The 12,576-nt window shown below is 53.6% G+C and overlaps 1 protein-coding gene across 1 annotated transcript in view; it reads left to right on the forward strand.

Annotated features, from left to right (window-relative positions):
* The window catches only part of LOC106809486 (importin subunit alpha-5-like), a 19,171-nt gene that overhangs the window by 5,913 nt on the left and 682 nt on the right, over positions 1-12,576 (forward strand). The window contains exons 6-12 of the mRNA XM_014812574.1: positions 6,478-6,758; positions 8,398-8,520; positions 9,666-9,880; positions 10,174-10,441; positions 10,608-10,775; positions 11,031-11,102; positions 11,424-11,698. Of these exons, the coding sequence (XP_014668060.1) occupies positions 6,478-6,758; positions 8,398-8,520; positions 9,666-9,880; positions 10,174-10,441; positions 10,608-10,775; positions 11,031-11,102; positions 11,424-11,698 (1,402 nt within the window). The remainder of the gene's footprint in view (positions 1-6,477; positions 6,759-8,397; positions 8,521-9,665; positions 9,881-10,173; positions 10,442-10,607; positions 10,776-11,030; positions 11,103-11,423; positions 11,699-12,576) is intronic.

The following is a 12,576-nucleotide window of genomic DNA, read 5'->3' on the forward strand; positions in this document are numbered from 1 at the left end:
CGAGCATTCGGCCATTGTTCGCACGACCTGTACCTTTGCGAGCGGGGCCGTGTTACTGAAGGCGTACCTTTGCGATGCGCTGTGTACGGAGCGTAACCTTTGCGAGCGCGTGTACGAGCGTACCTTCGCGAGCGTCGTGTACGAGAGTACTTTGCGAGCTATACGCTGTGCACGAGCGTCCCTTTGCGACGCCGTGTTGTACGAGTGTACCTTTGCGAGTGCGTGTACGAGGCGTGACCTTTGCGAGCAACGTGTAACGAGCGCACCCTTTTGCTGAGCGCGTGTACGAGCGTACCTTTGCGAGCAACAGTGTTACGAGCGCGTGTACGAGCGTACCTTGCGAGCGCTGTGTACGAGCATGCGTGTACGAGCGTAACCTTTGCGAGCACGGTGTACGAGCGGAGGAAGCAAGCTTCGCATCGACGACGCGCTGGATCTGTGTCGTGTTGCCCAGCAGGTGATGTTGACAACGTCCACGCCGCCTCCTTCTGGACGTTGATCGCCTGTGTTGATGCTGGGAGCAGCAGCGCGAAAGCTGGAAAGCACCCGGCGTCCACATGACAACCTGCAACGGCAGAGAGAACCTTTTTAGTAGCGGAGAGAGCATTTTCATCAGAGCTGGACATGGCTTGCTAGAGGATCGGCCACACCATCAAGCGGAGAGAGAAAGAGAGCGTTTTTTAAATGAATCTTGAGAACTTGCTACTAAGCGACGGGAAAACACCCAAGGCTGGGAGAGACGTAATGAATTGTCAAATCTGGACAGAGTTTGCTGGCAATGCTAGTGAGGAGAAGACACCCAGCAGCACAGAGAGAGCGCCGCTTTTTAATCGGAAAGAGTTATGCCAGCATGGCGAACTACAACTGTAGGCAGAGAGAGAAAGTAGGGTCATTTTTCTCAAAAGGTGGACGACTTGCTGGTGAGAAAAACACCACCTGCAGCAGGGAGACAATCCAGACTATTTTTCGAATCTGGAACAGAGTATGCTAATGAGGAAAACACCCCCCAGCAGGCAAGGAAGATACAAACTTCTATACGATCTAGAGATAAAGTGCTAGCCTGGTAGTCCTAGCAAGGGAATCGCGCCGCCGTTCTTCGTTTTCGTCCCCGTTTTCCGTGTAGGCATCACTCCTGATCCAACGCTCGCTACACAAGTGACAGGAAGACGTCGAACGAGCACACGCCTGCCGGCGAATGCGACAGACGATGCCAAGCGTCCGTCGTCGTCACGACAGACACTGCAGGCGTCGCGGTCGTCCGTCGTCGTCACGAACAGAACGATGCACGACGCTCTCGTCACGACAGACGATGCAGCGACGTCTGTCGTCACGACAGAGCGATGCAGCGACGTCAGTCGTTAAGACAGGACAATACATCGTGCGGTCGTCGCACTGACAGACGATGCAGCGTCGTCGTCGTCGTCGTACACCGATCCACGACGATGCAGCGTCGTCGTCAATCGTGTCACGACAACAGATGCACGCGTCGTCTTCGTCGCGAAACAGACGATTGCAGCGTCGTCGTCGGTCGTCGTTACACACAGACGAATGGCCAGCGTCGTCGTCGTCGTCACGACAAGACGATGCAGGCCGTCCGTCGTCGTCGTCACGACAGACGATGCAGCGTCACGTCCGTCGTCTGTCCGACAGACGATGCAGCGTCACCGTCGTCGTCGTCGTCACGACAGACGATGCAGCGTCGTCGTCGTCAGTCGTCGTCGTCTACGACAGACGATGGCAGCGTCGTCGTCGTCGTCGCGCAGCGCTGCGGCACCTACCTGCGTCTGCGAGTCGGTCGCCCGTTGACGATGTTTCCGACGCTCCTACGCGGGCCGTGAGGACGGCCGACTGTCGCTGGCAGGTAGAGGCAGCTCTCACGAGACCGTGCAATGACGCCCGACGCACACCACCTGCAGGCGAGACAATGTAAAGTGAGACAATGTTAGTGAAGAGCAATGATGACAACTAGTGGGATGCTGATGCCACACCAGCAGCGAGACAATGTAAGTGAGACAATGTAGTGAGACCAATGATGACAACTGTGGATCGATGGCCACCACCAGCAGCGGACAATGTATGAGACAATGAATGACAACATAGTGGGATGGCGATGCCACCACCAGCTAAGCGAGACAATGTAGTGAGACAAGTGTAGTGAGACAATGATGACAAACTAGTGGGATCGATGCCACCACCAGCAGCGAGACAATGTAGTGAGAACAATGATGGACAACTATGAGATCGATGCCACCACACCAGCACGAGACAATGTTAGTGAACAATGATGAAACTAGTGGGAATGATGCCGAACCACCAGCATCGGAACAATGTAGTGAGATACAATGAGTGAGAAGCAATGATGACAACTAGTGGATCGAAGCCACCACCAAGCAGCGAGACAATGTAGTGAGACAATGTAGTGAGAGCAATGATGACAAACTAGTGGATCGAAGCCACCACCAGCAAGCGAGGACAAGTAAAGTGAGACAATAGTAGTGGACAATGGGATGACACACTAGTGGATCGATGCCTACCACCAGCAGCGAGACAATGTAGTGAGAACAATTAGTGAGACAATGATGACAACAGTGGGAATCGAAGCCACCACTCAGCAGCGAGACAATGTAGTGAGACAATGTAAGTGAGACAATGATGACAACTAGTGGATCGAAGCCACCACCAGCAAGCGAGACAATGTAGTTGAAGACAATGTAGTGAGACAATGATGACAACTAGTGGATCGATGCGAACACCAGCAGCGAGACAATAGTATGAGACAATGTAGTGAGACAATGATGACAACTAAGTGGATCTGATGCCACCACCAGCACGAAGAACCAATGTCATGTGAGACAATGGTAGGAGACAATGAATGACAACTAGTGGGATCGATGCATCCACCAGCAGGCGAGACAATGTAGTGAGACAATGATGATCAACTAGTGGGATCCGATGCCCACCCACCAGCAGCGAGAACAATGTTAGTGAGACAATGATCGACAACTAGTGGGATCGATGCCACCACCCAGCAGCGAGACAATGTAGTGAGACAATGATGACAACTATGGGATCGATGCCACACCGCAGCGAGACCAATGGAGTGAAGACAATGTAGTGAGACAAATGATGACAACTGAGTGGGATCGGATGCAACCACCTGCAGCGAGACATTGTAGTGAAGAACAATGATGACAACTAGTGGGATGGCGATGCAACCACCTGCAGCGAGACAATGTAGTGAGACAATGTAGTGAGAACAATGATGACAACTAGTGGATCGATGCCACCACCAGCCAGCGAGAGACAATGAAGACAATGCAGCGAGAACTTCGTACAAATAATTACCGAGGGGGCCACACAGACGGCGAGTGATACCCTCGTCAGGCCCGACCGGCTACCCACGCAGCGAGAAAACAGCAGCCCGCGATGTAGTAAGGACTCGTATGACTGATGACTGTCAACCCGGGGAAGCGCACACACGCACAGCCACTCACGACCTACAACATGAACGCGCTCACGCGCATGCACATCATGCTCACACCTCCGTGACCGCCCAAACCATCCCGCCACCCACCCATCAACCAACACGCCCACCCCCCCTCCCCCGCAACACCTCTCTCCCGCGTACCCTCTGTATCTTGTCGTGCGGTGAAGTAGGACAGCGCCCGCAGGTGCCGTCGAGCCCACATACGCACCCACACCCCCTGCCCCCGCCACAGTACACCAAACCCACCCGCTCGCCCCCGCCTGCTGCGCTTACCTCGCTGTATCTTGTCGTTGGTGCTGTCGGTGCAGTAGGACAGCGCCCAGCAGGTGTCCGTGACACGCCTCCTTGTCGGGTGGTGCCACCGAGAGGCCGCCGCGAGCGTTCGCCCAAGGATTGCTTGACGATGTCGAACGCGGCGGCGGTTCTTGTTTGCGGCACCATCCCCCTCCACCCAGGTTTCGAGATCGCCACCAGTTCACATTGCCGCAGAAACGGCGCGGGCGTCGACGGCCGGTGCACAGCGACAGCAGCGCTTCACCACCTCTCCCCAGCCGCGGGATCACAAGTCCCAGCCGAACTCCCGCGTCCGTCGCCTGGCGAGGGAGGCGGCGCCACACGCGCACCCGGAGAAAACGAAACATTGGCCGCGTTTTAAGCGAATGACTATCACGGAGGTGGCGGGCAAAATTCATTATTTTTATTATTTTATTATAGTTTTTTTAAATCATAATTGAACAGGGGTTCATAATAATCTAATGAACAGGGGGGGGGGGAAGAGTGTAATAGCCGGGTTGTAATTTAGCAAAACGAACATCAAATTCAGCCGGCGGGCGCGACTAGCATGGCATAAGATCTAGTCTACCGCAAAACTATTACGTCGATCAAACAACGGGCGGCGCGAAAACAAAACGATGGCGACGCAGGGCACGACAACGCCGCTTGCCCGGGGCAAGCAAATTCGCCCCAAGGGCAAGTACGCGTATATGCTCGCGTATAGACCACACCGCAAATTTGGCCTCCAGAATTTCAACCTCGTATTTGTCTGCGGTTTATAATTCGCCATACTCTCTCACCGTGAGGGAAATATACCTAAAAGGCCGCAATACTTGGTTTACCCGATTCAACATTGAGCGGTGCGGCTTATAGGCGGCGCGGTTATTACGATCATATACGGTAGCTTAAAATTGCACTTGCCCGTTCAGGCAAGCAAGTTTTTTTATTGAATGTCTAACATAAATGATATTTTCTGTTTCCACCTGTCCCTTGCATTGTTTTGTACAGACACACATCGCGCCATTGCAATGAGGAATTTGAATGAAAAAAAAACCACAATGGCGATATGAAACAATCGTGAATGACAGTGATGTACACAACGTAGACTCGACGGTCGTCCGCGGAGGGGAGCGGTAGACTCGACGGTCGTCCGCGGAGGGGAGCGGTAGACTCGACGGTCGTCCGCGGAGGGGAGCGGTAGACTCGACGGTCGTCCGCATGCTGCTTACTGTATCGGAGTGCACTAGTCTGCTAGTAGAACTAGTTTTGATTCCAATGTTTTTTTCACTGTTGTGTCATTCTTACGTTGCACTTTTCCTTCAAGACGTTACGGAGTTTTTAATTCTAACGTTTTCCTATTGTACTCACGTCACACTTTTTCTTCTGGACATTAGAGCTTTGATTACAATGTTTTCTGCTGTTCTGTCATTTTCACGCTGCGCACGTTTCGTTCTAGGCGAGCGACAAGATGGGACAGCTGGAGGCGGCGTCGCTAATGGTGGAGGAGTGCGGGGGGCTGGATAAGATCGAGCAGCTGCAGACGCACGAGAGCGAAGACGTCTTCCAGGCGGCCGTCGACCTCATCGACAAGTTCTTCAGCGCGGAGGTGAGCGCGGCGCCACCTGCGGGCGTTGGCCGGAGTTTCTTTTATATATTTTTTTTATTGTGTTGGTTTGCAGTGTGAACGGGATCTGATTTATATAATAGTGAGTAAATTTTAATTTACGTTTGTCAAAACGTATTTCACTCTTGTTCATAATTCTCTTCTGTTCATTTGAAATTGTTTGGACAGTGCTCTGTGATCGCTAATTCGTGCAGGCATCAGCCAAAGAGGAGGGTGTGTGGTCGGGTTCATCTGTGGGGTTTGCAAATACAGCAGAGATTATGTTTTTCTTTTATTTTGCTTTTCTTTAGGATGATGAGGATCAGAATGTGGCGCCATCAACAGGAGAGAGTGGGAAATTCGACTTCGTTCCGAATGAAGCAGCGGCAATGCCAACTGGTGGATTTTCGTTTTGAATGGACATAGCATAGAATGGACAGCATAATCACTGAAGTGTATACATACCGACAGGATAGCTGTGTGTTGTACATTAAAACGATTGGCTAGAAAATTGATGTAGACTTGGGATATAGCGTACATCACTGCATATGTTTAGAAATAATGTTCGTGTAATAGCTGGATTGTACATTATAAATCAAAATTTCTGGACGTTCTGTATTTTCTCTATTGAAATTTATTGCGATTTCCCCGCCACCCAGCCTGGGAGTTACATTGAACCGAACTAGTTATTTTACATGATTCTGTTGTCATATAAAGTGACTCGGCATTACTCTAGACCCTATCCAAAGCTGATAGTCGGCAGGGTTGTTGGATGATCCGCAAAATCGGCTAATTGAAATCTGATTAATTAGCGCCGCCCGTTGTTTGATCGACTTTAGTTTTGCGTAGACTAGATCTTAGCCATCGCTAGTTCGCGGCCCGCCGTGCAATTGATGTTCGTTTTGCATAAATTACAACCCGGTCTATTCACTCTTCCCCACCACCCCCGTTCAATTATTATTATGAACCCCTGTTCAATTATTATTTAAAAAAAAACTATAATAAAATAATAAAAATAAATGAATTTTGCCCGCCACCTCCGTATAGTCGATCTCGCTAAAACGCGCAATGTTTTCGTTTTCTCCGTGCGCGTGTGCGCCGCCTCCCTCGCCAGGCGACGGACCGGAGCTTCGTGACTTTGTGATCCGCGCCGGGGTCGTGAAGCCGCTGCTGTCGCTCGTCACGCCGTCGACGCCCGCGCCGTTCCTGCGCAACGTCACGTGGACGATCTCGAACCTGTGCCGCAACAAGAACCCGCCGCCGCCGTTCGACACCGTCAAGCAGATCCTGGCGACGCTCGCGCGCCTCGTGCACCACTCCGACAAGGACGTGCTCACGGACACCTGCTGGGCGCTGTCCTACTGCACCGACGGCACCAACGACAAGATACAGGAGGTAGGCAAGCAGGCGGGGGGCGGAGCAGGGTGGGTTGTGTACGTGTGGGGCGGGGGTGTGGTGTGCGTATGTGGGCTCACGGACACCTGCTGGGCGCTGTCCTACTTCACCGACGACAAGATACAGGAGGTATTCGCGTAGGGAGTGTGCGGGGGTGGGCGGTTGGTTATGGGTGGGTGTGCATGAGTGTGGTGTGGTAGGGTGTGGTGTGGTAGGGTGAGCATGAATGTGCATGCGTGCGTGCGCGCGCTCATGTGTAGGTGTGAGTGCGTGCGTGTGTGGGCCTCCCCGGGTTGACAGTCATCAGTCACCTGAGTCTTACTACATCGCGGGCGCGTTTTCTCGCTGCAGGTGGTAGCGTCGGGCATCACCTCGCGTCTGTGTGGCCCCCTCGGTAATTATTTGTACGAGTCTCGCTGCATTGTCTCTCGTTGTCTCTCATTGTCCCACTAGTTGTCATCATTGTCTCACTACATTGTCTCGCTGCTGGTGGTGGCATTGATCTCACTAGTTGTCATCATTGTCTCACTACATTGTCTCGCTGCTGGTGGTGGCATCGATCCCACTAGTTGTCATCATTGTCTCACTACATTGTCTCGCTGCTGGTGGTGGCATCGATCCCACTAGTTGTCATCATTGTCTCACTACATTGTCTCTCTACTGGTGGTGGCATCGATCCGTCATCATTGTCTCACTACATTGTCTCGCTGCTGGTGGTGGCATCGATCCCACTAGTTGTCATCATTGTCTCACTACATTGTCTCGCTGCTGGTGGTGGCATCGATCCCACTAGTTGTCATCATTGTCTCACTACATTGTCTCTCTACTGGTGGTGGCATCGATCCCACTAGTTGTCATCATTGTCTCACTACATTGTCTCTCTACTGGTGGTGGCATCGATCCCACTAGTTGTCATCATTGTCTCACTACATTGTCTCACTACATTGTCTCACTACATTGTCTCGCTGCTGGTGGTGGCTTCGATCCCACTAGTTGTCATCATTGTCTCACTACATTGTCTCACTACATTGTCTCGCTGCTGTGTGGCATCGATCCCACTAGTTGCATCATTGTCTCACTAATTGTCTCACGTACATTGTCTCGGCTGTCTGGTGGTTGGCTTCGATCCACTAGTTGTCATCATTGTCTCACTACATTGTCTCACTACATTGTCTCGCTGCTGTGGTGGGGCTTCGATCCACTAGTTGTCATCATTGTCTCACTACATTGTCTCACTACATTGTCTCGCTGGTGCTGTGGTGGCATCGATCCCACTAGTTGTCATCATTGTCTCACTACATTGTCTCGCTGCTGGTGTGCATCGATCTCATAGTTGTCATCATTGTCTCACTACATGTCTCGCTGCTGGTGGTGGCATCGATCCCACTAGTTGTCATCATTGTCTCACTACATTGTCTCACTACATTGTCTCGCTGCTGGTGGTGGCATGCGATCCCACTATTGTCATCATTGTCTCACTACATTGTCTCGCTGCTGGTGGTGGCATCGATCCCACTAGTTGTCATCATTGTCTCACTACATTGTCTCACTACATTGTCTCGCTGCTGGTGGTGGCATCGATCCCACTAGTTGTCATCATTGTCTCACTACATTGTCTCACTACATTGTCTCGCTGCAGGTGGTTGCGTCGGGCGTCATCACGCGTCTCGTGGAGCTGCTCTACTGCAGCGACGTCGCCGTCCTCACGCCCGCGCTCAGGAGCGTCGGAAACATCGTCACGGGCGACGACTCGCAGACGCAGGTAGGTGCGCAGCGCTGCGGCGACGACGACGACGACGCTGCATCGTCTGTCGTGACGACGACGACGACGACGACGACGCTGCATCGTCTGTCGTGACGACGACGACGACGACGACGCTGCATCGTCTGTCGTGACGACGACGACGTGACGCTGCATCGTCTGTCGTGACCGACGACGGACGACGCTGCATCGTCTTCGTGACGACGACGACGACGCTGCATCTCGTCTGTCGTGACGACGACGACGACGACGCTGCATCGTCTGTCGCGACGAAGACGACGCTGCATCGTCTGTCGTGACGACGATGACGACGACGCTGCATCGTCTGTCGGTGACGACGACGACGACGACGCTGCATCGTCTGTCGTGACGACGACGACGATGTATTGTCTGTCTTAACGACGACGACGCTGCATCGTCTGTCGTGACGACGACGTCGCTGCATCGTCTGTCGTGACGACGACGTCGCTGCATCGTCTGCTCGTGACGACGACGAGACGACGACGCCTGCATCGTCTGTCGTGACGACGACGACGCTGCATCGTCTGTCGCATCGCCGGCAGGCGTTTGCTCGTCGACGTCTTCTGTTCACTGTGTGCGAGCGTTGGATCGGAGTGATGCTACACGAAAACGGGGACGAAAGACGAAGACGGCGGCGCGATTTCCTTGCTAGGACTCCAGCTAGCACTTATCTCTAGATTCTATAGAAATTGTCTACTCTCCCTGCTGCTGGGGTGTTTTCCTCATTAGCAACTCTGTCCAGATTCGAAAAAAGTCTGATTGTCTCCTGCTGCAGGGGTGTTTTTCTCACCAGCAAGTCGGTCCACCTTTGAGAAAAATGCCCTACTTTCTCTCTCTGCTACAGTTGTAGTTCGCCATGCTGGCAACTCTTTCCCGATTAAAAAGCTCTCTCTGTGCTGCTGGGTGCTTCTCCTCACTAGCATTGCAGCAACTCTGTCCAGATTTGAAATTCATTACGTCTCTCCCAGCCTGGGTGTTTTCCTCGCTTAGTAGCAAGTCTCAAGATTCATTTAAAAAACGCTCTCTTTCTCTCTCCGCTGATGGTGGGGCGCTCCTCTAGCAAGCCAGTCCAGCTCTGATGAAAATGCTCTCTCCGTACTAAAAAGGTTCTCTCTGCGTTGCAGGTTGTCGTGGACGCCGGTGCTTTGCCAGCTTTCGCGCTGCTGCTCCAGCATCACAAGGCGAACGTCCAGAAGGAGGCGGCGTGGACGTTGTCTAACATCACCGCGGGCAACACGACACAGATCCAGGCCGTCGTCGATGCGAAGCTGCTTCCTCCGCTCGTACACGTGCTCGCAAAGGTACGCTCGTACACATGCTCGTACACGCGCTCGCAAAGGTACGCTCGTACACGCGCTCGTACACGTGCTCGCAAAGGTACGCTCGTACACGCGCTCGCAAGAGGTGCGCTCGGTACACGTGCTCGCAAAAGGTACGCTGCGTACCACGCACTCGCAAAGGGTAGCACTCGTACATCACCTGCTTCGCAAAGGTACGCTCGTGCACGCTGCGCTCGCCAAGGTACTCTGTTACGGCGTGGATACTGTACACTGCCGCTCGCAAAGGTACGCTCGTACACGCCCAAAGGCGCTCGTACCACACCGCGTACGCCTCGTACACGCGCTCGCAAAGGTACGCGTCGTGGCACGAGCGCTCGCGGAAAGGTGCGCTCGTGCACGTGGGCGCTCGCAAAGGTGCGCTCGTACACGCGCTCGGCAAAGCGTTGCCTCGGCAAAGGTGGCGGCTCGTACAACGCGCTCCAAAGGTGCGCTCGTACACGCGCTTGCAAAGGTGCTCGCAAAGGCTGCGCTCGTACACGGCGCTCGCAAGGGTGGCTGTAACGTCGTCGAATTATCACACGCGCTCGCAAAGGTACATCTCGTACACCGCGCTCGCCAAGGTACGCTCGGTACGGACCGCTCGCAAAGGTACGCTCGTACACCCCGCACTCGCAAAAGGTACGCTCGTACACGCCGCTCGGCAAAGTTAGCGCTCGTAACACGCGTCCAAGGGGGATGCGGCCAAATACGTTACACGCGCTCGCAAAGGTGCGCGTCGTAACTTAGGCGCTGCGCAGTGCTCGGAGTGCCTGGACACGGCGCTCGCAAAAGGTGCGGGCTCGTACACCGGCGCTTGCAAAGCGTGCTCGCAAAGGTGCGCTCGTCACGCGCTCGGCAAAGGTGCGCTCGTACACAGCGCTCGCAAAGTACTCTCGTACCGCGCTCTGCAACAAGGTACGCTGGCGTACACCGTGCGCCCAAAGGTACGCTCGTACACCGGTCGCCTTCGCAAAGGTACGCTCGTACACGCCGCTCGCAAAGGTACGTGCGACACGCGCTCGCAAAGCGTACGCTCGATACACGGCGCTCGCAAAGGTGCGCTCGTAGCACGTGCTGTACACGCGCTCGCAAGGTGTCACGGCTTCGCTACCGCGCTCGCAAAGGGTACGCTGCGTACACGCGCTCGCAAGGTCGCGCTCGTGTACACAGTACGCTCGCAAAGGTACGGGTCGTGCACTGCGGCTCGCTAAAAAGGTGCGCTCGTACACGGCGCTCGGCAAGGTACGCTCGTAGCACTCGCTCGGTACACTGCCGCTCCGCAAAGGTGCGCTGTAACGCCGCCGTACACACCGCTCGAATAACGGCTCGAGTACGCTGTCACCCGCTCGTACACCGCTCGCCCAAAGGTACGGCTGCGTACAACGCGCTCGCAAAGGCTGCGTGCTCGTACACGCGCTGCGTAAACGCGCTACGCAAAGGTACGCCTCAGTACACGCCGCTCGTAACACGCGCTGCGAAAGGTAGCGGCCCCGGCTCCTCGTACACGCATTCGTACTACGTGCGCTCGCTAAAAAGGTACGCTCGTACACGCGCTCGTCACAGCTGCTCGCAAAGGTGGCCTTGTACACGCGCTCGAGGCAAAGGTACGCTCGTAACACGCGCCAGCCGCTGCGCAAAGGTACGCTCGTGCACGGCGCTCGCACAAGGGTACGCTTCGTGCACGCACTTGCAAACGTATGCTCGTACACCGCGCTGCGCAAAGGTACGGCTCGTAACGCCGCTCGCCAAACGGTGCGATCGCAAACGGGCGCTCGTAAGCACGGTGCTGCGCAAAGGTGCGATCGCCATAAGGTGCGCTCGTACAAGCGTCTCGCAAGGTGCGCTCGCTACCGGTGCTCGGCAAAGGTGCATGCAGGTGATCGATGATCCCCGCCGGCATGCACGAGTGTCCCTCGTGTGCGTGGTGTGGTGTGTGTGTTGTGTGTGTGCTGTGCGTGTGTGGCCGTGCGTGCGTGCGTGGCATGCGTGTGAGCACAGGGTCGGCTATGTTTCTGCCGCAATGTCCGCTACCATGCTTCGGTGAACGACAGCATCACAGTAGCAAATCGCAGTTTGCTCGTACTATTTACGATTTAGCGGTCGTAGCTTGGATGTTGCTAAAAATTTATGCCGCTTCACAGTCTGCACGAAAACTTCCACTCTCACTTGCCCAGCGGCCTTTGAAATGTATAATTCACTGGCCCACACGCCGTTTTACAGGCCCCGAATTAATGATCATCATATTATGAAAAGAGAAACAGAACTCCTGGTGCTATTCTTAGAGATTTTACTTCTTTCATTGAAATTGAACAAACTAAATTATCCACTTTCCTCTCCCATCTCCTTGTCACTGCGATCATACTCATCATCATCACGGCTCAATTCTATAATCAGAAAGGCTATTTCGACTTCGAAGCAGTAACTTAGCCAACATCGTATTGAAAGGCCACCGTTTGAAGACCAAAACCGGAACCGAAGTTGTCCGACCTCTGCGGCGACAAACACGTCATTGGGTGTTGACTAATTACTTCCCTACATAAGATCCGAAATATGATGCCTTATCGGTAAATATCGGTAAATTTTCATAGCAATTATCTGGGAATTTCTGTAAATCTTCACAAGAGCTTTCATCACATAAAGAAGCCTGAAATATCATTAATAGACCATTAAACTCCATTTTTTTCCACTGGCCATTGGGCTTGTTCCATTTACCAGT

This window comes from Priapulus caudatus, unplaced genomic scaffold (assembly GCF_000485595.1).
Source record: "Priapulus caudatus unplaced genomic scaffold, Priapulus_caudatus-5.0.1 Scaffold358, whole genome shotgun sequence".
NCBI classification, from domain to species: domain Eukaryota; kingdom Metazoa; phylum Priapulida; class Priapulimorpha; order Priapulimorphida; family Priapulidae; genus Priapulus; species Priapulus caudatus.